Here is a 27,082-nt window from a genome sequence, read left to right on the forward strand (position 1 = left end):
TGTTTGATATAAATGCTGTTCTTTTGAACTTTTTGTTCACCAAAGAATCCTGAAAAAAGTCAGTTTCCACAAAAATATTAAGCAGCAAAAACTGTTTTCAGCATTGATAATAATAAGAACCATTTTTAATAATTGAGCAGCACTAATAACTGAGCACCAAATCTGCATTTTAGAAGGATTTCTGTGACACTGAAGATGAAATAATGTTTGCTGAATATGCCAGCATAATTTACGTTTTTTTTTAAACTGTAATATTATTTCACTTTTAATGTTTTTTTTTTTATCATTTACCTGAAAATAAGAACATATTTATGTGTCCACCCATTGTCCAGTGAAAATATTGCTATATAACAGAATAACAGAACCTTTTCTGTTGATGTGCAAAGCTTTTTAGTAAATTAGACTGGATGCGATATAGACTTGTTTTAGTTACTTTCCATCATCGTTCCCTTTGTTTTTCCTTCTGCAGTCTTTCCTGTCCCAGGACCAGACGTTTCCTCTCCAGTTAAAGAAACAGCAGGACCCATATAAGATAAACAAAAGGGCAGAGGCACTCACGTCCTCTTCCTCATCTTCATCCTCCTCCTCCTCTGCACTCCCTCTTAAGCTCAGCTCCGAAGCATCAGGTAGGACCAAGCCCCCTGCAGTGCAAGGCGTGTCCTCCTCCAGTCTGCCTTTCTCTCATGGCCTGCTGGGTCTGGGCCAGCCTAATGGAGTCGTCCCAAGCACCCAGGATATGCCGTTGGCCCTTACCACCAAACCTCGCTCAGATGTGCCTGTCAACCTCAGTACGGGAGGCCGTAAGAGCCCTGCCTCTGCGTCTCCCACTCCTAACCGCACCCGTGAACCCCGGAAGAGCAAGACTCCCAAAGCATTAGAAGCCTGGAGGGGTTTATCCCAGAACCACCTAGTGCAGTCTCTGGTTGACCTGTTTCAACACAGCGGAGCTGAGCAAAAGCTGCCCAGCAGCAAAGACTCAGATGACTCTGCTGAGGACGAAGATGATGAGGATGATGATGTGGAGGATGAAGAGGATGATGACGAAGAGGATTCAGATGACAGTCTCTCAGGTGAGATGCCTAAGGACAGAGGTTTTGTAAGTGCATTATAGAAATAGATTGTCCAGAAATTAAAATTCTCTAATTTTTTATGATTAAATGGAATGAAAATGTATTGAAAAAAAAAAAAATAATTCACCATACATTTCTGTGTAAATAGTTCATGGTATATAGTGGTGGATAACAATGAATTAACTTGTTTTAAAAAAAAAAATTATTCTGATCTAAAGAAATATTCCTTAAATTATTCATTGCTGAATATCATTGCATTTTTATTTCAAAATAGATCAGATTATGAAAATTATATATGTTGCTATTGCGCTATTTCAATTTCTGTTTAAAGGAGCAGTCCACCTAAAAATGAAAATTCTGTCACCATTTACTCAACTTCCAAACCTGTATGACTTTCTTTTTTCTGCGAAACACAAAATATATTCTGAATAATGTTTGTAGCCAGACATTTTGGTTCCCATTAACTACCATTGTATTTTTGTCCATACAATGCAAGTCAGTGGGAACCACTGAAAGTGAGTAAATTATAACAGAATTTTCATTTTTACGTGGACCATTCCTTTAATTTGGTTCATTGATACAACCAATGACACAAGGCATGCTATAATGAGCAATTCCATAAACACTGTCTCATGTCCTCTCTTCTCGCCTCTCTTCTCTTAGAGTCAGACAGTAATTCAGACAGCGAGATGAACGGCTCAGAGGGTGGTAAAAAGAAGCGCAAGGATGGAGTCATGGAGATGGACACCGATGGAGAGAAGACTCCTCAGAAACTCAGCAAGGGATTTTCCCATCTGAACTTCTCCACGAATCACAGCCTGTCTGATTGTCTGCCACTAAACCTCCAAGTCATTAAGCCCTCCAGTGTGGCCACGCCCACCGTTGTGAGCAGCTCCGGTGCCTTGACCTATCACAGCTCTCCCTCCTCATCATACTCTGTTGGCACCTCTCCAGGTAACCACAGGCAACGTCATTGCTAAACTAAAACTGGATATGCTTGACACCTTCCTTTGGAGCTCTGTCAGTGTCAAAGTGTGCATGGGGTTGAATATGTGTCGTGTGTATGCGTATGCCCTTTTGTTTGTGTATTTGTCTGTGTGCAAGCTGTCACACTCCGATGACGGAGTGTCTATTTTTAGAAAGATAAATGGTGGCGTCTGGCATCACTCGGCTCCGTTTGTGCCCGTCTATTTGGGTGTGCGTCCTTGGACCTAGCCGTTGTCTGTTTGGCCTGTATTCCAGGAAAAAACCTAAACAGAATTAATATTAAACTGTTTCCTTTAATTGTGTTTGGTTTATACAGGGTCAGGTTTAGAGTTAGGTAAATGTAGCTGGTAACGAGAGCTCTTAGTGTGGTGTCTGGGTTAACCCCGGTAACTGTGTTTGCCTTAACCTGTTAGCTGAGGCACATCAACCAGCTCTGTTTGGCTGACTTAATCAGTTTTTTCCTTCTGAAGCTAACAGAGACATTTGTTAAACAAAACACTCACAAACCCAGCAAACATGGCACACAAGTGCATCTGCTCTTGGACGGCGTTCAGCATCCCTCACTGCGATGGAATGAAACGCTTTTTCTAATGAAGCCGAAGTGTGTCTGTTGAAAAGCGCAAGGAATCTGTAATGAGCTGAGAAGAGTTACTGCGATGATTTGTTTTTGGAGCATTATTTGAGCTGCTGAGAGATTCATTTAACTCCCGTTTTGTTTGCAGACTTCACTTCTCTAAAGGAGAGATGTGAGAGAGATGATTTTGTTAGTTTCTTCCTGTGGTTTTTGTTAATGTCACTGTTGCTATTACTCATATTTTAAACAACACCCTATCCCTAAGCTTTTAACTTGAATGTGTAGCTCATCTTGCATAGTTTGTGCTACGGGCATGAATGATACTTCAATTCATGCAGCTTGTCTAGGAGAGCTATTCGTTTACTATTATGTGATCAGATGTTTACCTGCCTAAAAATGAGGCCAAAAAACCCATAAATTTAGGTACCCAAGTCAAATGTAAGTACCAAAATACCATATTTGAGACTTGGAAGTGAGTTCTTTTGGCTTGGCCCTCTAAGCAACCATCAAAAACACCCTAGAAATTGCAAAGTAACATTAAAAAACAGGTATACACAATATGTAGGTACTATTATCAATTATTGACTGTTTTTTTTTTTAATTAATGGTACTAATCTTGCATTCACTGCTGTTCAAAACTTATGCTCACCAAGGCTGCATTTATCTTTTTTGAATTGTAATTTATTTAATAAATGTAATCTTTAAAGAAATTTTTTTTTTTTTTTACTAACCCAAACTTTTGAACAGAACTTTATGTAATATCGGTCAATATTGTATATTTATTTGTTGATGCTCATTTGTCCTATTTTTACATGCAATTTATTTTACTTAATTTATTTTTAAATCTTTAAAAACACCCATAATTTAATAACCATGTTTAGCAAGCCTCAGAATTATTATTCGTTTTCCATACTGTACATTAGAATATAATGATGCCTACATTTGCTTGATTTTTGTTTTTAAGTGTTTAATTTTTACTTTATTTAAAAATACTGTATATTTTAAATCATTGCCATTTTTGTTTATCTTCCATTAGCATGAAAATAATTCGCTTTATCAGTATCAGCCAGAATTTTAATATCAGTGAACCCCTAGTAACAAAAATTCAGGACACTTTAGCAACTGCAATGAAATTCCTTGGCATTTTAGAAGCAAGTTTTATGCGTGCAGGCACCATCAAAAGCAGAGCAAATAAAAATCAAGGTTTTATTTGATGTTGTTTGCTCATTATGTGAGTTGTAATTTGTAGGAGATATTGAAACGGTTTGCTTAAAGTGTGTGTGTGTTATAATATGTTTTGTCTGGCTGTTGTCTTGTCTCAGGCTCTGCGAAGAGAAAGCGAGTGATGAATGAAGATGATTTACGGATTCCGCTGGAAATGGGGTACGTTCAAATATGACACACGCTGGTGGCAGCATGACTCAACACCTGTTAACCGCAGCTCTGCATTCTGTGCTTCTAAAGCTACAGAGCACACAATCTCACACAAACATCGCATTAAAACTGCAGATGTTTAAATACTCTGCTCAAATCAGAATTCTTTGCTCTATTATTACAAACCCATTCCAAAAAGCAAAGTGGCAGTAGCATAGCACAGTGGAGGTATAATGGCATGGTACTTAGACACTTTAAATTATTGTCATATTTGCATTCATAATTCATATTCAACATATTTGCGTGATATCATGGTATTATCAAGGTACATGTGAATGCCACAGCAAAAACTTATATGAAATAAATTCTAGAGAAAAGGTTTGAAGTAAATTCAAATCTAGGTAGGTGCCATTTAGGCCATTTAACATTTATCATTAAATATTAAAAAAGGTATCACCTGACTGTATTTTAAATATTTTGTCTTGTATTAATCCTAAATGCCTTATATAGTTTTTTTTGTTTGTTTTGTTTGTTTTTGTGATTTTTGTTATTCAGTTTGTTCTTGCCAGGAAAATATGCTTGCTGCTGACATGTCTTTAAATAATCAATCAATCAATCAATCAATCAATCAATCAAAGTACATGTATTACCATGCTACCATGCCCACTATCATCTAAAAAAAAATTAGCATTCAAAAATTGCATAAAAATGAAATCAAATATCATAAAAATAAATGTTTTAGTTTATCGAGCAGTTTTTGAAAGTTTGCCCAAATGTGTTGTTTTATCCACTTTTTTTTCAATGTGTGTTATTGTTCCAGCTGGCAAAGAGAGACCAGGATGAAAACAATGGGCGGTCGGCTGCAGGGAGACGTTGCGTATTATGCCCCATGTGGCAAGCGCCTGCGACAGTACCCGGATGTCGTAAAGGTAACTTTTACCTGTCTTCCCTGCTGCCTTACGCTTAGACCCCCCCAAACACTCCGGAAGCCTCATTCCCCACCCCTTTCCTCTCCCAGTGCACCATTAGCATTTATTGGTGTAAGATCCAGCTGGTCACTTAGGTGCACTGTTATGGCAAGTGTGCTAGGCTGCTTTCAGTTTGGTACCATTTTAGTGCTAATGGCTCTCTGGATGTCCTGTCTGACAAAATCACAATTATTCTCTCTTCTGTAGTATCTGTCCAGATACGGAATAACTGACATCACACGTGATAATTTTAGCTTCAGTGCAAAAATAAGGGTTGGTGACTTCTATGAAGCCAGAGAAGGACCCCAGGTGAATGCCTTTCATCTCCTCTTTTTCTTTTTTTTTGTTCTTTATGTTCTTTTTTTCTCTTTGTCTCTCTCGCTTGTATTCTTTCACTCTCCGTTTCTCTCTTTCATCTTGAACAGGGCAGAGAATTTGATTGAACCCCGATAGTCTGAATTTCCCCTTTTAAACTGTAGGGAGTCTGTGCAATAATCAGCGCTCGTTGTTTCCACAGGGTGTTACTTCATGTTTTGTCTGTCATGTGTGCTGAAAGAGATTCTTTAGATTTAAAGATAAAGTGAAGCAAAAGTTGGGACTGTTTATAGACTAAAATTTAAATGAAATTGACTCTCTTGTGTTTTTGAATTTTCTTCATTTCATGCTTATTAATTAATTTGCTAAAATTGGATCTACAATGAGAATAACATTTCGGAATATTACCAAATAATAATCAACTTGCTGCTTCAGTGTTTAGTGATCATAAAGTCACATGATCATTAGTGACGTGACAGTCTTATAGGGAACCAGACTAAAATAGGAAACTTTCTGTGTTTCTACCGTTGTCTTAAGTCTGACACGACGTTGTCTCCTGCTTCCCTCAGGGTTTGCAGTGGACTCTTCTGAAAGAAGAAGAGGTCATCCCCCATATCTTGGCCATGGAGGGTCGGCGAGGTCGTCCACCCAACTCTGAGCGGCAGTCGAGGGGCGGCAACGAAGTTTCGTGCAGCCGGCGGCGAAAGGGCCGCCCCCCCAATCTAGGAGAGAGCGAATTCCCAAGTCCCTCCGAGGCCAAACTGCTGCGCAAGCTGGAGGCTCAGGGTAAAGTGCCTCTATTTGACTTGTACACCTCATTCATAGATAATAATGCATATATTGATGGAAGAGATTTGTCTGTTTTCATAACAGAAATCGCCCGGCAGGCGGCTCAGATGAAGCTCATGAGAAAACTAGAAAAACAGGCACTCACTCGGGCTGCCAAGGAGGCCCGCAAACAGCAAGGTTCTTCACGATTATGAATACCACTCGATTGCTCACAACGACGATCATGTTCAGACTTCTTGCTGAAATCTTGTTCTTGCTGAAATCTCTCTTTCAGCTATCATGGCCGCAGAGGAGAGGAGGAAGCAAAAGGAACAGTTGAAGATTTTCAGACAGCAGGTGAGTTTGAAAAGGAAACCGGTTTGCGGTCAGCCTGAGGGTCACTTGATATGAGATTATAGTGTTAATTCAGAAAAGAGACTGACGGTGCTTCTACGACTGCGGCTCGGCTACCAGTCGACTTTTTTAAATGCACAGCAGCACTTTCAATTAACAGACTTCCTCCTCCTCTCCTACCAGGAAAAGATAAAGCGTATTCAGCAAATCCGTATGGAGAAGGAACTCCGCGCACAGCAGATTCTCGAGGTATGGCGTGACTGTGGAAAGAAAATAATAAATTAAAAGAGTTGAAATAGGCTTAACATTCTTAAAATACACGCCACCCCCTTCAGTTCCTGTTTAACATGGAGCCCGGACCACAGCAGAATCACTCAACAGCATTTTGGGGCTCTGAATTCTGCATAATTTTCATCAGGACTAATGCTAAATTGGTTTTGGTGGACAGTTTTTGAATATTAAATTTGCTGCATCCTATGTTTCAAACCAGAGGTAAATTAGACATAAAATATTTTTTTCCATCAGACAATGGCAGTTCTTACATAAGTAGCATGAGGAAGACACTGTTTATTTTACTCAACCAATTATAGAGGCTTCAAAAGTGTTTTAGCTGGGCAAAATCAAATTGGAGCTGACACGCTTGGCAAGCCATTCCGAACAGGATTTCTTGGTGTTTGTAATTACGTATTTAAATTTTCAGCTAATTCGCCTTTGCTTTCTTTTTATATTGCCGTTGTCAGAGCCCCGAGGAATATTGAATAGCATTGAAGATCTCGGGGCTGATTCTGACACGGACTTGAGGAGAAAACATTCTCAATCACTGACTCAGTGATCTGTAGCTAGAGAAAGCGCAACAATGGCAAGACGTGAGACAGAAGGGCTTTCCTGTGTGTGTGTGTGTGTGTGTGTGTGTGTGTGTGTGTGTGTGTGTATATGTTTCGATGCCAGCTCTCGCTTTTCCTCTCGCAGACACATCAATCAAAGTGTTAGTATAAGTTATAAATAAAACAGATGTTGGTTTAGCATGTTTAATTTAGGTTTATACCCAGCACGGAAGCACTGGTCTGACCCAGACCTGTTTTGCATTGGCAGGCAAAGCGGAAAAAGAGAGAGGAGGCTGCCAATGCCAAAATGTTGGAGGCAGAAAAGCGAATAAAGGTCAGTTTGTGAGTGCGAAGAGATGCTACACACCTACTCTTGCGCACTATGAATCATCGCCGTGGAAACCCCCACCCAAGAAAACTTCTCTTGCTCTCACCTACCCCGGCAAACCATTAACGTTCCTCGGCCACAACAAAGGAACAGAGTCTCTGTTTGATATCTGCCGGCCCGTGTGGGGAAAATTAGCTTGACATCTGGATTTTTGCTGTTGTTGTTTAAAATGAAAAATGCTGAGTGCATCTTTTTTATGTCTTGTACACATGGGGCCCTCACTAGAATACACATCCTGCTCTAAATAGCCTTTTTTATTTAAATGAAGTTTTTTGTAGAGTATTATGACTTTGTCACATCCGCTAGCTTTACAGACATCTTGTATCATACATACACATTTAAAATATACAGCCTTTCTTAGGGCAGTTTGATCAGTGTTGTACTTGTACGGTACAAATAAGTTTGTATAACAATAACAGTGTACCACGATCCAGTTATTTTGAGGAAAGTTTGGCGTCAGTTTTTTTTGTTCTTTTTAAGAAATTACTTTTAAATACTTTTAAAAAGTAAATAGCATTAATTAAAAAGTACACGTCTTAACATTGTTACAAGAAATTCAAATAAATGCTGTTATTTTGACCTTTCTATTTATAAAATAATCCTGAAAAAAGTGAATCATGGTTAAGACCGAAGGCTCAGACAGGATTCTGATTGATGGTTTCATTTTAGGCTGTGTCATAATGAGTGTTTTGGTGTAGCATTGAATCGTTTTTATGTTTTGTGTTTGTAGGAGAAGGAGATGAGACGCCAACATGCTGTTATTCTCAAGCACCAGGTCAGTCACCACTCTCATAAATAATAGCTCTCATAATGGCCATTTATATAGTAGTAGTGATTTTTGCTACAAAATGCAGGAGAAAAGAAGGGAAAGGGCATGTTTTTCTTGTAGAGTTCACAGTCACCATCTGAAATGCTGTGCATTATGGGCTAAAAAGTGTCCTTAATTAGATTTGTTCAGTATATGCCCATGTAAGAAGTGGCGAGTCTCATGTGGTTGTGTCTTTAACTTTCTGCTGTTTCTCTGGTTAATTTCCATGCTTTTTTGGGAGTGGGGTCTGTCTCTTTGGGGTTACAAGCTGAAGTTTTGAGTTTGTTTATTTTTTTCTTTTCTTTTTTAATGACGCTGTGATTTTTTTTCTGTCTCATAATACTCTGCCAACTCTCTCTCTCAGGAGATGGAGAGGCATAGACTAGATATGGTATGGGTATGTTTCATCTTCTGTACATCTAACACTCGCATCGTGAATCCTGGTTGTGATATGATGTCATAGCAGCACATTTTTAAATGTAGCTAAGGCTGCTGTCAAAACTACATTTTCCTTCTGCATGGCTTTTCAAGCAAAAAAGAGAACAAAATAAACAAACTGCATCGCCTACATCTGCTATGTGTGTAAATGAGAGAAAACTGGCTTTGATGCAGCAGGCCTGTGCCTTGTTTGTGTATGTGTATGTGTGTGTGTGTGTACTGTGTGTGTATGTGTGAGTGTGTGTGTGTGTGTGTGTATCTATGGAGCCTGTTGAGTACATACCCTCATTGGTGGAAACTGCCACACACCCTCATTCCACATGTAAAGTCACCCCAATATTGTGTATTATCATTATCGCTGTGAAAATGTGAGTGTTGGTGTGTATGTGTGTGCAAGTATGTATGTTGTGGCAGACTCTTTGTCAAGATGTTGCATTTGCACTGTGCTGATCGTCCTGCCTGTGGAGGTCATCAGTACAGGTCAAAGGTCATAGTGCCTGACCAATGAGAGAATTTGAGGAAACTCACACTTCTCTCTGTTGTACGTTCCATGCCATCTGTGGGTCAGATATGAAGATTTCACACTAATTGGCTTTGTCCTTAAAGTCAACATGAAACTGCATTCGCAGCCCATTTTGCTTCCTTAATGTAATGTTTTTCAGAGTAAAATATTTAACAAATTAGCGCAGCACATAATTTTCCACTTAATTTCATTGATTGGATTGTAAAAAGTGGATGTTCCATACCATAATGGAGCCAAACCTAAATGTGAGTTTGCTAAAAAAAAAAAAAAAAAAATATTTTGCCTAGTTAAGGGTGCACTCTGTAATTTTTAAGATTTACAGATAAAGAAATTAACAATACTTCTGATAAATATATATTAAAAAATGTACACTCACATAACATAAAGACTCATATCAGTCATATCAGTAGTACAGTAGGGTGACCAGACGTCCCTGTTTTCCAGGGACAGTCCCGGTTTTGGTGTCCTGTCTCCAACTGGAGCTGGCCCCGGAAATGTCCCCATTTTACAGCATGTTCAAAACAATGATTACTTTTACCAGCAGAGGGCGCTGCAAGCTATACGGATTACTAGTTGCTACTGTCATGGATTTGTATACGTAGATGCCTCATTAGCGACTGTTTCAATGGGCCGCTATGCATAAGCCGTCCACCATTTTCGAAGGGTCAACTTGACGTCATTTACCATAACGGCCGATGGTCATTTAAAAACACAAACCAACACGTTCTCACTTGTGAAAGGTTATCCCGTTTCTTTGGGAATTTAAATCACGGCGGTTTTTACAACCATCGGATGTGCAGGATTTTGGCATCTTCGAATATTCATTTATTATTATGGTGAATGACGTCAAGTTGACAGTTAAAGATGGCGGACGCGTCTATGTGCTTGGCGCAGTCGAATGGGGCATCTACCTATACATATCTATGGCTACTGTAGCTATGAAGAACTTGGACGAGAGCAGAGCGCTATTATCATCAATTATCAAAAGAGACACTGTTATTGGTTTCAAGGTAGTCACATACTAACTATACATGTTAAAACAAAGTAATACTGTTTGTGTGCACTTTATAGCAAGGTATGATAAGGTTGCGGGATTGTTTTGCACACAGTATTAAACATTCCTGAAACTTCCACCGTCACAATCCGAAATCAATCAATCAATCAATCAAAAAAAAAAGAATAATAAATAAACATTTTCACTTGCAGAATGCACATACTTTGTGGTCAAAATGAGCCAAAAATGCAAAATAATAAGCCTGATTAGGGAAAGTAAAGATCCATTTCCAAAAGCATAAACATAAAATAACTTGGAAAAAATAATTTGAAAAGTTGTAATTACTTTATACTACTAAATACAGTTAGAAAATTTAAAAAATATTTGTTAAATACAGTTTTATTTATCATATGTCCTGTATTTTATTTTTAATATGTTTTTGTAAAGTCATACATTTGTTATAATCCTATTTTGATCTATTTACTGCAATAGTTAGTATTTACTTTTCATAGTGTGATTTTTGGTGAATTGTAGGCCTATTAATAAACTAAAGTAAGTTTGATCCTCAAACATCATTGTAATTATTAATTATGATATTAATATATGGAAATCACAACCATTAAAGGGTAATTTCACCCAAAAATGAAAATTCTGTCATTACTCACCCTCGTGTTGTTCCAAACCCGTAAGACCTTCGTTCATCTTCGGAACACAATTTAAGATATTTTTGATGAAATCTGAGGGCTCTCAGTCATGATACTGTCGCCAACTGCCCAATGTAAATACCTATGAGTAGAGATGAAAATGTGGAATAAAGTCGTTATTTTTGTTTTCTTTGCGCAAAAAAGTATTCTCGTAGCTTCGTAACTTTACAGTTGAACCACTGATGTCACACGTACTACTTTGTTGATCATCTTGGTACTTTTCTGGACCTTGAACGTGGTAGTTACCTTGCTGTCTATGGGAGGGTCAGAGAGCCCTCGGATTCCATCAAAAATATCTTAAATTGTATTCCGAAGATGAACGAAGGTCTTACGGGTTTCGAACATCACAAGGGTGAGTAATTAATGACAGAATTTTCATTTTTGGGTGAACTAACCCTTTAAAATACAAAAAAACACACACAAATACACTGTCCCTGTTTTTAATTTAAAGATAATCACAAGTGAGATTTTGATCATATTTTGATCACCGAACTAGGAAATGTCCTGATTTTCAGAAGTCTGGTCACCTTATAGTACAATGAAAGTTGTAATTTACTTGGAGTGGGTCCCTTCATGGGGGCAGCCATGTTGAGATCATAACACATGACTAACCAAATGCTGCTCATTTCATCTTGGTTAACAGCCTTGTTTTTAAACAATTTAATTTGTAGATCTAATAAGTTTGACTTGCGAAACTATATTGGTAACTGAAACTTGCATGATGCTACATCCACACCACTAGATGTCAGTATGACTCCCAAGACATTGGTAGGGCAACATAAAAAACAAATTACTGAGTGCACATTTAACATGATCCAATGATGTCAGCCGCAAAGTAGTTATTTGCCAGTTTTACATTTTAAAGAAAGATACTCAATAAGACCTGAAATGTTTATTAAGAAAGTAAATTGGGTCATTTATAGCTTCATGTTGACTTTAAATTCATAACATTGACATAGCAATGTGCTTCACTGTAAGGACAGGACATTGAGGCTGAGGGAAATCTGATGTATTTTCCCTTGTTAGCTTGTAACAGTAGCTACGCTAATCTAACTCAAGATGCACCGACAGCTTTCCTCCTCTGACCTGCCCATTACATCTGTGGCTTTTCTTTTCGCTCTTTTGTTCCCGTCTGATCAGCTGTAACACGTTTTTGTGGCTACCTCATCCTGGCCATAGCAATGTGTCCGTTCTACACCTACTTTTTTTTCTCTCTCTCTGTTTCTGTGCAACATGCTAAACCACGCTGATCAGTTTTATCGTCTGTCTCTGGCTTTTATATTTTGTTTGTTTTCTCTGTGTGGATCTGTATGCTCTGCTTTCCTCCACTGAACGATGGAATCATTCTGTCTTTTCAGGAGAGGGAGAGGAGGAGACAGCACATTATGCTAATGAAAGCTGTGGAGGCTCGGAAAAAAGCTGAGGTGTGCAAAACAAAATAAATAAATAAAGGAACACTGTCCTTCACCACTCCGCTCTCCTCTCTGCACCTCAAGGCTTTCTCACATGTCACGTCTACCTGCTCTGCTACACTCCCTGAATGTGTTTCACCAAATAATTTTGATGTTGTTTGATAAAGTACCCTTAACATTCCTCATTCTCCAAAACAAAGTTTTCTTGTAGAACATAATACACTAATGTCAAACACGCCTGATGTGGCATCCAACCGGTTTGTGAAGTCTTTCTTCCACCCCGCAGGAGCGTGAACGCCTCAGGCAAGAGAAACGTGATGAGAAACGGCTCAACAAGGAGCGGAAAATGGAGCTCCGGAGGCTGGAGCTGGAGATGATCCGTGAGATGAAGAAACCCAATGAAGACATGTGTTTGACAGATCACAAGGTAATGGAACAGGATATCGGACCAAACAAGAGCAAACTTTGCAGTTTAAAAATCAACTTTAATCATCATAAATGAAACTTTTATTCAGAATGCTTGTTTTGTAATATTTTGTTTTATTCATCAATTAATGATCCATTAACATAAATGCTCATCTAATCAGAACTCTCAGAGGTATGATGACACACAAATCTCACCAAAGCACTTGACAGTGAATTCAGCTGAGACAGAATACTGCCACCTAGTGCTGATAAAGATGCATAATGATGAAAGTTGGCAGCCTTGTATCTTAGACCAGGAGTTTTCAAACTTGATGATAATATACCCAATTTTTGATGTGAGACCCCTTTCTTAAAATATAATGGCTGCTGCGTGATTTTATGTATAATGGCCCATTTATACAGTGTAAAAAAAACATTACTCATTATGCTGTAAAGTCAACATGTTGCTTCCAAAATGAAGTGGCTTTTATATTGTAACTGTACTGAAGACAAAACAAATTATTATATCATTATCTAGAGCAAGGTTTCCCAAACGGGTTTGTGAGGGAACTGCATGGGGTTTGTGAGTTGATGAAAAGCTTAATTATATCTAATGTAAAATAAAAATAAATAACTGGGACTGCATAATAATTTCGATATAACTTAGTGTGATTATCAAATCAAAGGCTCCAATTTACTTAATAACTGACAGTAATAGTCCGATGTGCTGCATGTTTACAAGTGAAGCATGCAGCGCATTTATTATAATTATCAAGTTAATTTATTTTTATTTTACAGTACAATTGTAATTTACAATAGTAATATCATTTTGTCTTCATTTTTATAATTACAGTTAAAACATACTACTACTAATCCATACTACTACTACAAATAATAATAATAATTATAATAACACTTCTCTAGACCCCTGATCTAGAGAAGTGTTAATTTGACAGTGGAATTTTCCCCCACCCTATGTTAAGAGTCGTGCTGGATGAATAAGCAAAACAACTTTAAGGGCATTAAATTGTTTTTATATTGATTTTTTTAAATATATTTTTATTGTCCCAAGTTAGAAACATTAATACGGACTATAATACAAGAAAGTTAGGTGAAGGCCCACTCAAAATATATATACACACACAAAAATAAATACATACATGCATACACAACCACACATACATATAAATAAATTTTAATGCTCAGTATTGGTGGCTGTAATGGAATGAGGATGAAATAGTGAATCACTTTAACTAAAGCAGCTTGAAAGACATTTTTTCATTAGAAACATGTTATTGCAACGTGATGTTTACAAGTGGTCTGTCTCACTTGTTTCTCTATTTCTGTTTCTCTCTTCTCTCGCTGTAGCCCCTTCCTGAGATTCCTCGTATCCATGGTCTGGTTCTGCCCGGGAGTGTGTTTGCAGACTGCCTGATGGTGGTGCAATTCCTGCGGAGCTTTGGGAAGGTTCTTGGCATGGATCCCTCAGAAATGCCCACTCTGGGTATATTGCAGGAGGGACTGCTCAACCTGGGCAACAGCATGGGGCAAGTGCAGGACCTGTTGGTCCGGCTACTCTCGTCTGCTGTGTCTGACCCAGGATTGCCTCAAGGACACAGGGTGAGGAGGAAATGCCTGGAGATTACTTCAGTGTGATTGTCGCTGTAATAAGTGTACTTTCAGGCCTGTTTACACCTGCTATTAACATCTGTCTCAAGTGATCAGTGCTCAGCAGAGACACATTTGTCAGAAACACAGTTTACATCTGATATTAACATGCGTCTCCTGTGCTTGTGATCAAATTTAATCGAGGAAAGAGTCTCTGGTTTAATGAAACACATAAATCACTTACTAAGTCAATGTGCCACTGCATATGAATGATCTGTCTATCTTTGGTTAAAAGGGTTAGCAGAATTGCAACTGTTCCCTTTTCTCCATCAGGCTAAGTCTATCTTGGGTGACCACCTGACCAATGTGGGTCTGAATCGGGACAACGTGTCTGAGGTTTTGCAGCTGTACATGGAGGCTCACTTCTCTCAGACTGAGCTAGCTGATCTTGCTGCGAGTCTGAGGACCAAAGCCTTTCAGGCCCACACACCAGCTCAGAAAGCCTCTGTCCTGGCCTTCCTGGTAAATGAGCTGTCCTGCAGTAAAAGCGTGGTCAGGTAAGAACCAATAAATTTCACTTATGTTTTCAGAGTTCAGCTGCAGTGATTCTTGATGACTTGGTTGATTTGGTACGTTGGTACTGAACACAACTGTTATACACGATGGCATTTTTTGTAAGTTATCACAACACAACATAATTTTTCAACTTGGATACAATAATAATTCATAAAGAACAATCAACCGATTTTGAAAGTTAACAATGTTATATGCTTAAAGTTATTGTTATATGCATAGACCATTAACTGTATAGGGTGACGAGATGTTTTAAAATGAGGCAGGGAATTATTTTGTTCACTTTAAACAAACAGCATCTTTTTTGAGAACCATGTCACACCCCTTTCAACATTAATTCAAAATCAACTAATTACACCAATGCAAGACATTCTTAAACTCAAATGATTCATGTTTGGACTATCAGGCCTGCCAGGGCACTATGAAATATTCATTCATTTTGAAATAATAGGGAATAAAGAGGCGGTGGAGAGGTCACAGATAGTGTGACGGTCACAGAGCTTTGAACACTTAATGTATATTGACACTGCAACTTCAACAGCTTGAGTTCATCATGTGACAGTATCACACATATATGTCATGTATCTACCAGGGTTATTAACTAAACCAAAAACATTTTTGCTGAAATAACATATATATATATATATATAACCAAAAACATTTTTGTTGAAAAAAGCTGAAATAACATATATATATATATATATATATATATATATATAATTAGTAACTGGGAATAAGAAAAAAGAATAAAGAAAAAGAAACCTTGATAGTGATATATTTTTAATATAGAGTTTTTTAGTATAAAAATGAAAAATCAAAGGCTAATTTAAATTATTAATAAAAGCTATAATAATAGTAACTATAATACATTAATAATATTAAAACACTGGTATCTACGGCAGTACGGAACTGTTTGTGTCTGTGTTTTTGCAGTGAGATCGACAAAAGCCTGGAGCACATGAACGTGCTAAGGAAGGACGAGTGTATCGTGGAGGGCAAATTGAAGAAGTGAGTATCATCATATTTACTGCTGATTTATATGAACATAATGGCTGTATTTCAGAACTTCTCTACCTAGACAGCATTTTTAGCTATAATAGATGTGTTCAAACATTTGAATCGAGGCAACTAGGCAATAAACACAACCAATGTTTCCCTGTGCATTAAATGTACATAATATCTTAGTTTTGTCTCCATCTAATCAGTATTTATGTTCATGCAGAATGAAAACAATCTATGCTAAACGGACAGGGAAACGTGAAGCAATCACTGGAGGGGAGGAGCCTCAGGCTGCGGGCGGCTCCGCCATTGGTCACAAGCGAAAGAGGAAGGCTGGGGATAGTGATGATGACGAAGATGAAGATGATGACAGTGAGGACGCAGGGGATGAAGATGAAGATGAGGAGGAGGAAGAGGCTAAAAAGGGGAAAAAGGTGGAGACGTGCGATGAGGTAAAAGGCGTTCATTTCGTGTGCAGTTTCATACAGAAATTACTTTACCTGTCTTTAGCAGACTTTTTATATTGATTGAGCCTGTATATGTGTTTGTGTCAGGATGAGGGAGACCCAGCCACAAGTGTTGAAGAGCTGGAGAAACAGATTGAGAAATTATCAAAGGTAAATTCAAATCTCATAATTTAAGGCTGTATGATTTTGGGGGGGAATCAAATTGCAATTTTTCTGATAAAATGTGTGGATGCAATTAATTTGTTTTTCAGAAAGGTCCAGGTTTACTGTGCTTGTACGGCTATGCAATTTAGCCCAAAATTTTGTGACTTCTATATCAATATAACTATAAAATATAAATATTGATTATAATTATAATTATAATAATATAGTATATAATGATATAATTAGTAATACTATTAAATAATAATAATAATAAAAGTACAACTGTAAAACTAATATTTATGTTTTAATTTTCAAAGGTTAAACCATCAATTTTGGCAGAAAAATGCAGGGAGCCCTCAAAGCTTCCCTTTTGTTGATAATAGCCGATTTATAAGGTGGTTGGCGCATGTTGCGTCCCAAATGCACGTTTTAAATGACCAAACTGAAAGCAGATATGGAAATAAGCCTCTCTGAGACATTGAAAACACCAGGACATGAGCTGCTCGTGTGTAAATGAACACAGTGCTGCACTTTATTTATTTAAATAAATTGCAGCCTTTATGAATTTATAATCGCACTAAGCCATATTGCAATTACGGTTTTATATCAATTAATTGTGCAGCCCTATCATAATTACATATACAGTCCCACACAAAGACCCACTAATGTGTATTTCTGTGTGAGTACAGCAGCAAAACCTGATCCGTCGGAAACTGTTTGAGTCATCTCACGCCCTGCGGTCCATGTCATACGGGCAGGACCGGTACCGCCGCAGATACTGGGTCCTCCCACAGTGTGGAGGGGTTTACATAGAGGGGTTAGAAAGTGGAGAAGGTGAGTATCTACCCATCCCTCCATTTATCCATAAATGCATTTGCGTACAGCCACTAATTATGTTTTCCTTCTGTCTCTCATGTAGGGGTCAAGGAGCTGGAGAAAGAGCGTGAGAGGTTGAGAAACTTTCCAGTTGTGCAGGTCAAAGAGGAGCCCGAGGAAGTTCTGCAGCATCACCAGCATGAGGAGATACAGGGGGCTGTGAAGGAGGAGGTGAAACAGGAGGAGGAGAAGCCCATCGATCCTGATCAGGAGGCAAATAAAGAGATGCACTCCTCCCCACTAAAAGAACAGCAGGAAACAGAGCTTGTGACCACGCCCCTTCAACCACCAGAGCTCCGCCCTTCACAAAGCCCCCAGTGTCAGGAATTGCCTCACACACCTGTCAAGGCCAAGGGGCTCTGCCACACCCACAACGGCTGCCCCACAATGGAAACTATATCAGCATCATCTCCAGCTCACTCTCCAACTACCTCTAAGCTGACAGAGGCCAGCAGCCCAAGTGCAGAGCACACAGTCCCTCCTCCTCTGCAGCTGGGCATCCCTGCGCACATCCTGCAGACGCAGCAGCTGGCGCAGACTCAGCTCCTGGCCAACGACCAGCTGCTCAAGGTCCTCAGTGAGCACAGCGGGCACTGGTTCAGCCTGCTGCCTCGATCGCCCTGCGACGACACCTCCCTCATCCAGCCGTCTGCACACCCGCAGTCCTCGCCCTGCAGCAACACCGCCAGCACACGGCCCAAAACTCCACCTCCACCATCTACCTCCTCTCCGCACCATCATCTGCTTCCTCTTTCTGTGTCTGCAAGCCCTCTGAACCCCTCACCGGGTGGAATCAGCAACCTCAGTTTGCAGGTAATTACCCATCCTACTTGAGATATATTTCATATTTACAGTGTCCACTCCAGCACGATAAAGAGACAAACAATAAATCTCTTCCATGTTAATCAGAGCTTTTGTCCTAACCAAGACAATTTGTTAGTTGTTTGGATTCAATTTCTTTCACGTTATTTTGGGTAGCTCAACCCACAGTGATATCTCAGTGGTTCAAAAGTCTTGCTTCACATGGCTTTATGAAATATGCCCAAAGTGTTATGATGATGTGAATGTTCAAACATGTTCTGATTGGTTGTGATTGTTTAATGTTGCAACGAATTGAAAATCAGAAACCAACCATTCTGAAAATAAAATACAATTAATTTAAAATAACGATCAAATTTATGCTGTAATATCATACAGTTAACTGATTGCACCTTCTTCTTTCATTTATGTGACTTTCTATGACATACAGACAAAAATAAAAAATATTAGACAAAGTGTCTAATATTTCTTCTAAATTGTGTGGCTCAACTCTAAATCAGAGGCTCTTACCTTTTTGAAGGCCCTCCATTGTCCACAACAATATTCAAAGACCCCTTGACTGTACCAGCTATTCATGATTTACTGGATAAAGATTAAGTATGAGAATTCAAAAATTTTTTTTTTTTGTAATTTCTACCTGATAAAATGTTTTCGCTTGGAATAAGTAGAAAAATTTGCATTTATTATAAAAATTCTCACAGCGTTTTACGATTTTGTTTCCAGGTCTAGAAATCACAAATTTAAAATTAGGCTTCCTCATAGGTTTTTCCAAACAGTTGTTGAGTTGGTGAATTAAAATAAGAAATATCTTGATTTTTATGTTTGTTTTCTCCTATTTTAAATAATCTTGACACCCCCTTGGAGATTTGAAGAGGTCCCCCAGTGGGACCCAGCCCCTTGGTTGAGATGCACTGATCTAAATGATATGGTTGCTCATCATGTATCTCCTCCCAGGTGAAGGCAGGTGGAGCTCTGATTGGTTTGCCTTTGGGCAACTGGTCCGGTGGGGTCATCAGCCCCAATCTCCCCCAGTGTAGCAGCCCCCTGCACATGTACCCCTCAGTGGAGGGCAGCGCCAGCCCCCTGCTAGCACCCAGCGTCTCAACCAGCAAAAGTGGTTCTCCTGTTCCCACTGTGGAGAAGCTTACGTCTGTTCCTTCTCCAATGGCACTGGACCTTCCTAGGAATCACGACCACCCCAAACCCCTGCCCATACCAGAGAGTGAGTGCTGTACAGTCAAGTAATTCACTCAGAAATCACACAATTGACCCTTCGTATAAACCCGCCCTCTTTAGTTACTGTTGCTATGTCTGACAAGCCATGTTGCTCTCACACTACACATCATGTTCTCACACAGTAAAAAATACATTGCGGAGCAAAGAGGAAACTGACAACACGCCGACAGACAAGACAGAGCAGGTTACTTCTGGTATTTTAAGAAATTCAAACAATATATACCGTTTTGTGCATATCTTTAATATGTCATGACAGATCGCTGTATTGCCTCAGTTCAAGCGGCACGTGAACCGCTCGTCTTTTCGTATTTACTTAAAGCATGAAATAAACATGAATGAACATTAGAACATATTTTATTTTCAACTGTGGAAAGACGTCAATACACACAATTTTTCATGTTTAAGTCCACCGAAGTTAACCTACTCTCCTGTCTGATTTGTTTGTCGGACAAAATGGCGGATTCAGCGTTATGATTGGTCAGATCGCCTGTCAATCAAGCTCTTTGCGAAGGGTCAATTGCTACTTCCATCTACTATTATTATTTAACTACTTCTACTAGTTGTTAAATAATAATGATGCACTTTTAGTCTGTAAGATTCACCCATAATTCTCAACAACAATATGTCATTAGTCCAGTTTTGTTTGGGGTTGTTGACAGTAATGGTTTTGGCTGATTGGCAGACATGCTGCTGGGCTGGTGGAAGGTGACAGACATGGAGAAGCTGAAAGCGCTAGTGAATGCTCTCCACAGCAGAGGCATCCGAGAGAGAGCCCTGCAGAAGCAGCTGCAGAAATCCATGGATCTCATTGCACAGACCTGTAACAAGAACCGAGAGGGTGAGTTTAGTCTCTAAGAAATAACACAATGTGTCTGTGTGTGTTTTAGCTTACAGATGTAGCCATGGAAGAAGTTCAAGCAGACCAAAAGACCAAGACCGCCAGAGATAGCTTAGTTACCATTGTTAACACATTTTAACATATTAACACATTTACATAATTTGACCTTCCAGTAGTTTCATTCTGTTCAGTGTATTGATTTCAGTACACATACAAACATACAACAGCCCACGTGTCAGAAAATGATGGAAAAAGAGCTTCATACTGCATATTTATTTTTAAATTAAATCCATGGAAGACTCATAACAAAACTAAATTCAGGGATGGAATTCTTCCGGGGGAAAAAATCACAGGGATTACTCGCCCGGTAACGTTTTTATCAGTGGTGGTGAGAATTTGAGATTGCTTCGTTCTATTATAATATTTGCAACGATTGTGATGGAATTGTATAGATTTAGGCTATAGTCTGACACGCTACATGTCTGCTGTAACAGTACTGTGTTTTCAGTTTCGATTCACTGCTGCGTTAGAGTCGCTTTAATTTGCATTTGGGAACACAACATTCATCATTAGCTTCGTTTATAAATATGTTGTTGTTTACGAAGAGTCAGCGTCACATGATCCTTCAGAAATCATTCTAATATGCTGATTTGCTGCTCAAAAAAACATTTGAATTATTGTCCAGCCCTATGTTAAAACAGTTTTTGCTGCTTAACATTTTTATGGAAACTGATACCACACAAACATTTGTGGTAAGATTTTTTTTTTTTTTAAAGAGAAATTTTATTCATTTTTTTATTCATCATACATTAAAGTGATGAAAAGTGAGTGAAGACATTTAAAATGTTACAAAAGATTTCTATTTAATAAATGCTTTATTAAATTGAAAAAACATATTTGATAATTGCAAATAAATGCTGTTCATTGAACTTTCTATTTATCAAAAAATCCTGAAAAATAAAATGTATCACTATTTCCACAAAATATGAAGCAGCACAACTGTTTCAACATTGATAATCAGAAATGTTTCTTGAGCATCAAATCAAATTGTAATGATTTCTGAAAGATCATGTGACACTGAATACTGGTGTAATGATGCAGAAAATTCTGCTTTGCATCACAGAAATAAATTACATTGTAAAATATAAATAGAAAACTGTTTTTTATTTTGTAATAATATTTCACAATATTGCAGTTTTTTTTTATCAAATTGATCAATTATATTATATTATATTATTATCATGATTATTAAATGCTGCTTTTTATCTGCTTTTTATTTTTACAGAACAATAGTATGTATTATTACAATATAAGATATATCTTTTAATGTGATAAAATATATATTTTTTAAATAATAAGTGTGGGGGGCGTGGTCGGATTTTCCTGCTTTTTTGTCTCTAGCTGATCACATGCCAGTAAATATCATTTATTTTTTAATGTGATTTTTTTTATTTCTTCCATAAAAGAGGAACTGATTGTATTAAAATGGAAGTATATGGTTACACTTTATTTTAAAGGGATAGTTCACCCACAAATGAAAAGCAGCCATAATTTGCTCTCACTTTACTTGTTCCAGACCTGTTTGAGATTGTTTCTTCTGTAAAACACAATAGAAGATATTTTGAAGAATGTTGGTAACCAAACAGTTGATGGTAGCCATTGACTTCCATAGAATGGGGGGAAAAAATACTATGGAAGTCAATGGCTACCGTCAACTGTTTGGCTAATAATTTTGGTAAATGATGACAGTTTTAATTTTCCTACTATCCCTTTGTGTCCTCGTTACAGTATAATTATACATTTGAGTACTGAGTAATATTAATTAACAACATATACTTGTTTTAGGGTTAGTTGCATGTAATTATTCATAAATTACTGTTATAACTGACATAAGTACATGTAACAAGGATACTGTAAAATAAAGTGTTTCCCGGTATAATTTTTAAGAAAAGAAATGTGAGCACATTTCAGCAAATTCAAATTTGAGGTTAACTGATATAGAATGCAGTAAAACAAATCAGAATAACTGGAATTTATTATTTGAATTGTTTGCAGTTGTAAACAATATACATAAAAGTACTCTAAAACACTGTGTAACTGACTCAGCCGAGCGTGCAGTTGTCAGAATGAGCTGAATTGTGCTGTGCTGTACTTTACGGGTGTGATATCTCCTGGGTCTTATTTTTTGTTTACAGTGGCAGTTATGGAGGTCTCAGAGCTCGAAGAGGGCCAGGTTTCCGTGGAGACGCTGCAGGATTGGTGTGTGGAGGAGCAGGCCATGGAGACTGACATCGCTCTGCTGCAACAAGTGGAGGAGCTGGAGCGCAAAGTCACATCCGCCAGCCTGCAGGTCAAGGTGAGTGTTTGTACAGCTTCCAGAAATGCATAAAATCACTGTAATTTCTTCTATTAACCATTTCCCACAATCCCTTGCTTTTCAGGGCTGGACGTATCCGGAGCCACAGTCTGAAAGAGATGACCTGGTCTATTATGAGCACAAGCTCCTCCCGAAGCCCCGCCCTGGGGCGGAGTCTCAGGAGGAGCGAAGCTCAGAAAAGGGTCTGATCCGTCGCCCTGGCAACCCATTGGACATCGCTGTGACGCGATTGGCAGAGCTGGAGCGTCACATCGAGAGAAGGTACCTGCGGAGCCCCTTAGGGACCACCATCCAGATCAAACTGGATAATGTGGGTACAGTCACTGTCCCCGCACCTGCTCCATCCACTAGCGCTGGAGGGGAAGGGTAGGTCATCCAGAATGCCAGCCTTCGTCTCTACTCCTCCTCATCCTCCCCCTCCCCCTCTCTCTGCTGGCTGGGGCTTCTCTGCTCGCCCGTTCATCCGTTCTCACCCTGGCTCCAGTTTCGGGTTTTTGGTTGTCGTGCTATGTATGTTTTTTTTTTTTTTTCCTCTCGCTCCCTTGCCTGCACCCTTCCTGTTTTTGGCTGCATGGTTTTAATCAGCATTGCACAGATGGAGTTTGAAAACATCAAAAGCTGATTTGTTTTCTGATACTTCTAAGTGCATGGTACACCACAGCTCTCCATCTTCATGTATGGCTTTTAAGTCATGCCACAGAATTGTATCACACTATATAGGCTGTACATCTGTGTGTGTGTGTTTATGTGTGTGCTTTTGAAAGCTCAGGGTCTCAGCTACTCAATCTAACAGAAACATTAAGGACAAATTACAGGTTTGAAATAAACCCCCTCTCTGATCTGTGCATTGTGCTTTTGTGTGTTGCAGGGGAGAGGAAGAGATTGCTCCAGGGATGAAGCTGTGGCGGAAAGCTCTGAGTGAGGTACGCAGCTCCTCTCAGCTGGCCATGTGTCTGCAGCAGCTCCAGAAATCCATCGCCTGGGAAAGGTCCATCATGAAAGTGGTAGGTGATGTCATACACAAACCACAGGCATCACTGTCTAGAAGTGTATTTGTTATATATCTACAGTATACAGTGTTATAGTTTCCATACTTATATGCCTGTTTGTGTTTTCAGTACTGTCAGATGTGCCGAAAGGGCGATAATGAAGACCTGCTTTTGCTGTGTGACGGCTGTGATAAAGGGTGTCACACCTATTGCCACAAACCCAAGATAACCAACATCCCAGAGGGAGACTGGTACTGCCCTGCTTGCATCTCCAAGGTAACCGCCTCCAGTTCACATCATTACGAGTACAAGTGCTCATTTGCTGAGGCGCATGTTTTCAGAGCTATGTGTCTGAGAGGATGCGCTTATGTCTTTAAGATTTCTGTCTATATATTTTTTTAAATGTTTTTGAAAGTTTTTTATTTTTATTATTTATTTGATAAAAAATATAGTAAAATCAGTAATATTTTTATATATTTTAACATTTAATTTATTCCTGTGATGCAAAGCTGAATTTTCAGCAGCCATTACTCCAGTCTTCAGTGTCAAATAATCCTTCAGAAATCATTCTAATATGCTGATTTGGTGCTCGAGAAGTATTTCATATTATTATCAATGTTGAAAACAGTTGAGCTGCTTATTAAAAAAGTATAGTGTTTTTGTGGAAACCGTGATACATTTTTTTTTTCAGTGTTCTTTGATGAACAGAAAGTTCAAAAGAATAGCATTTATTTGAACTAGATTTTTTTTTGGCCCCAAACTCTATTAAAACTCTAGTCTATTAAAAATATATGCATTGCATACCCCCTTTTGCATTAATAATAATAATAATAATAGTAAACAACATTACTAAAAATAATAGTAGTAGTAGTAGTATAAATAATGATAAAATGTGTTTTTTCTTAGTCTATGTATGTTAATGTGTTGTAAATGTGTTACGTGTAGCATAAAGAACCTGTAAATCTGAACTAGTCCTGTACACACTTTCAGGCAAGCGGTCAGCCACCTAAATCTAGGAAGACTCCGAATCGTACACCACCAGCCAGTGGAGGAAAAAAGGCGACAGAAGCAGCCAAGAAAAGCAAGAAGCAGACTGAGATGTGTGAAGAAGAAGAAGCCACCAGCAGCAACAACAGCACCCCAAAGAAAGCAGCTGCCACCGCCACCCAGTCCAAGAAGAACCCCTCCACCGCCCCAGCACCCAAACCAGACAGCCCTGCCTGTGTAAAAAGAGCCAAAACAGCCAGAGACAACAACCGGGACCTGGGCCTCTGCAGGTGCCGCCTGCATTCTGTTATTTTCTCTGTGTATTCCTGGACATGGAATGTTTTTTAAATGCAGCTCTCAATGTACATTTGAATTTCTCAGGATTCTGTTGGCTGAACTGGAACGTCATCAGGACGCCTGGCCCTTTCTCACACCGGTTAACCTCAAATCTGTCCCAGGGTACCGCAAAGTCATTAAAAAACCTATGGCCTTTTCCACTATCCGTGAAAAACTCGTCAGTAGCCAGTAAGTGTCTCTCACGTGGATTTGAAAAATGTGAAAAAGTAAAAGCTGCATACTGGCGGGGGAAGGGGGCATGAACTGGAAGATGAAAAATTAACCAAAATTAAATTTTTTATAATTATTTAATAATTCTTACAGGTATTTTAATAAATACATTCATAAATCATATAAAATTAAATATATGTAGTTAAAAGCATTTTATTAGAAAATTATTTTATGTATTAAGTTTTTTTTGTTAATGCTCTGGAATAAAATAAATAACTAAAATAAATATTAATAAGAAAAAAAAACATGAATATATAAATACATGTACCAATAAATGAATGCACAAAAATATAGACTTTACAAATGAACATAATATCCATAACAAAAAAAAAAAAAACAGCAAATATAGATTATGCTCCATGTATCTTTAAAAACAATATCAATTTATAAAAACGTAAATGCCTAAATAAACCATTTTCCCTTTTAACATTAAAACTAATGAAATGATAGCATTGTTTTTTATCATGTACCATTTTAAATCATTTCCACTAAAATAAATGACTAAAATATACATAAAATATTAATAAAACAAAGTAAGTAAATAAATCCTATTTTTTAAAAATACACTTTACAAATGAGAATAATATGCATATCAATAAAATGACAACAAATATAGGTTGTTACATGTATCCTCAAATAAAATACTTTTTACTTTAAAATTTAAAAAAAAATTAAATGACTAAAAAAAAACTAGTTTCCTCTCAACATTAAAAACAGTAAAATATAGATAGCGCTGTCTTCCTTTATATGTAACACATACATATCCTAACGCTAAAAAACAAATGTTTTAGTGTTTCATGATTCATTAATGATGAGATGCAGATGCAGTCCTTGAATATTATCTCTGTTCTTTAGGTATCAGAATTTAGAAACGTTCATCATCGATGTCAACCTGGTGTTCGACAACTGCGAGAAGTTCAACGAGGACAACTCTGACATCGGCCGGGCCGGGCACAACATGAGGAAGTTCTTTGAGAAGCGGTGGACTGAGCTGCTGAAGCAAACTAACTGAGGTGGTCTCGGACCACCACGGGCTGTCATTTCAAACCTGCAACCGGGGCTCAAAACAAGTCTCAGCTCTTTCTGCGACACAGAGCCTTCAGGACCGACCAATCCCACATCAACACCCAAAGAGACACAAGACAGCGGGTGTCTTTGTGCAATACCATTTCCTTCTAGAAAAGAGAAATCGCACTGAAATTTCAACCATCAGAGCTGTACTAAGGAGAAAAATCCCTTTCCACTACTTGTAAATATCTTTTTATTTTGGTTTTGTATTTTTACTTTATCGTTAATATTATAGTGAATGTATTTAATTTTTTATATGATTATTTATGACTAAATAAAAGAAAGGTCCACTCTTCATTTTCTATGAAAAGGAAGAAACAGCAAAACTGCTTTAGATCTAATGGAATGTTTATTTGTTTGTGTTTTTCCTCTCCAAATATGAAACAAAGCCAAGAAAAAACACTGTTTACACTGTTCTGTGCCATGTGGCATCAGAGTATTCAACCCTCTGAACGTGAACTAATGGCATCACTGTACACACACACACACACGCACACACACACACACACACACACACACACAGACAAGAAAATTGCTATTTTCCAACACATTAGGACACTTGACAAATTTTACAGTTTGTCTCTTGCCATGAAAATAACTTGTAAAAGATATTAGATTTACTCAAAGG

General features: G+C 38.3%; 1 protein-coding gene across 11 annotated transcripts; it reads left to right on the top strand.

Annotated features, from left to right (window-relative positions):
- Positions 1–660: 660 nt before the first annotated feature.
- LOC107660064 (bromodomain adjacent to zinc finger domain protein 2B-like) lies at positions 661–26,977 on the top strand. 11 transcript variants are annotated; one of them, XM_016449259.1, is made up of 30 exons: positions 661–1,070; positions 1,734–2,024; positions 3,954–4,014; positions 4,826–4,934; positions 5,181–5,282; positions 5,858–6,074; positions 6,162–6,254; positions 6,352–6,413; positions 6,594–6,659; positions 7,503–7,568; positions 8,353–8,397; positions 8,795–8,827; positions 12,448–12,513; positions 12,788–12,928; positions 14,275–14,526; positions 14,848–15,071; positions 16,021–16,095; positions 16,310–16,538; positions 16,641–16,703; positions 17,387–17,531; positions 17,617–18,386; positions 19,347–19,614; positions 20,311–20,466; positions 22,662–22,822; positions 22,908–23,104; positions 23,712–23,847; positions 23,962–24,108; positions 24,823–25,109; positions 25,201–25,344; positions 26,242–26,977. In XM_016449259.1, exons 1-30 carry the CDS (start codon positions 737–739, stop codon positions 26,396–26,398), a joined length of 5,097 nt encoding a protein of 1,698 aa, XP_016304745.1. In that variant the 5' UTR covers positions 661–736; the 3' UTR covers positions 26,399–26,977. The 11 variants fall into 11 exon arrangements, with proteins under 11 accessions (XP_016304745.1, XP_016304740.1, XP_016304742.1 ...); XM_016449254.1 differs by having other exon boundaries at positions 8,795–8,821; positions 22,908–23,209; XM_016449256.1 differs by lacking the exon at positions 12,448–12,513 and having other exon boundaries at positions 8,795–8,821; positions 22,908–23,209.
- Positions 26,978–27,082: the final 105 nt, after the last annotated feature.

The sequence above is a fragment of the Sinocyclocheilus anshuiensis genome, unplaced genomic scaffold (assembly GCF_001515605.1).
Source record: "Sinocyclocheilus anshuiensis isolate Anshui unplaced genomic scaffold, SAMN03320099.WGS_v1.1 scaffold55, whole genome shotgun sequence".
Classification (NCBI taxonomy): Eukaryota; Metazoa; Chordata; class Actinopteri; order Cypriniformes; family Cyprinidae; genus Sinocyclocheilus; species Sinocyclocheilus anshuiensis.

Coding starts and splice junctions, on each gene's coding strand:
- LOC107660064 (XM_016449254.1), top strand. CDS start 737: ATGCCGTTGGCCCTTACCACCAAACCTCGCTCAGATGTGCCTGTCAAC. Junction 12,929..14,274: donor TGTGTTTGACAGATCACAAG/GTAATGGAACAG, acceptor CTCTCGCTGTAG/CCCCTTCCTGAGATTCCTCG. Junction 23,210..23,711: donor ACTAGCGCTGGAGGGGAAGG/GTAGGTCATCCA, acceptor TGTGTGTTGCAG/GGGAGAGGAAGAGATTGCTC.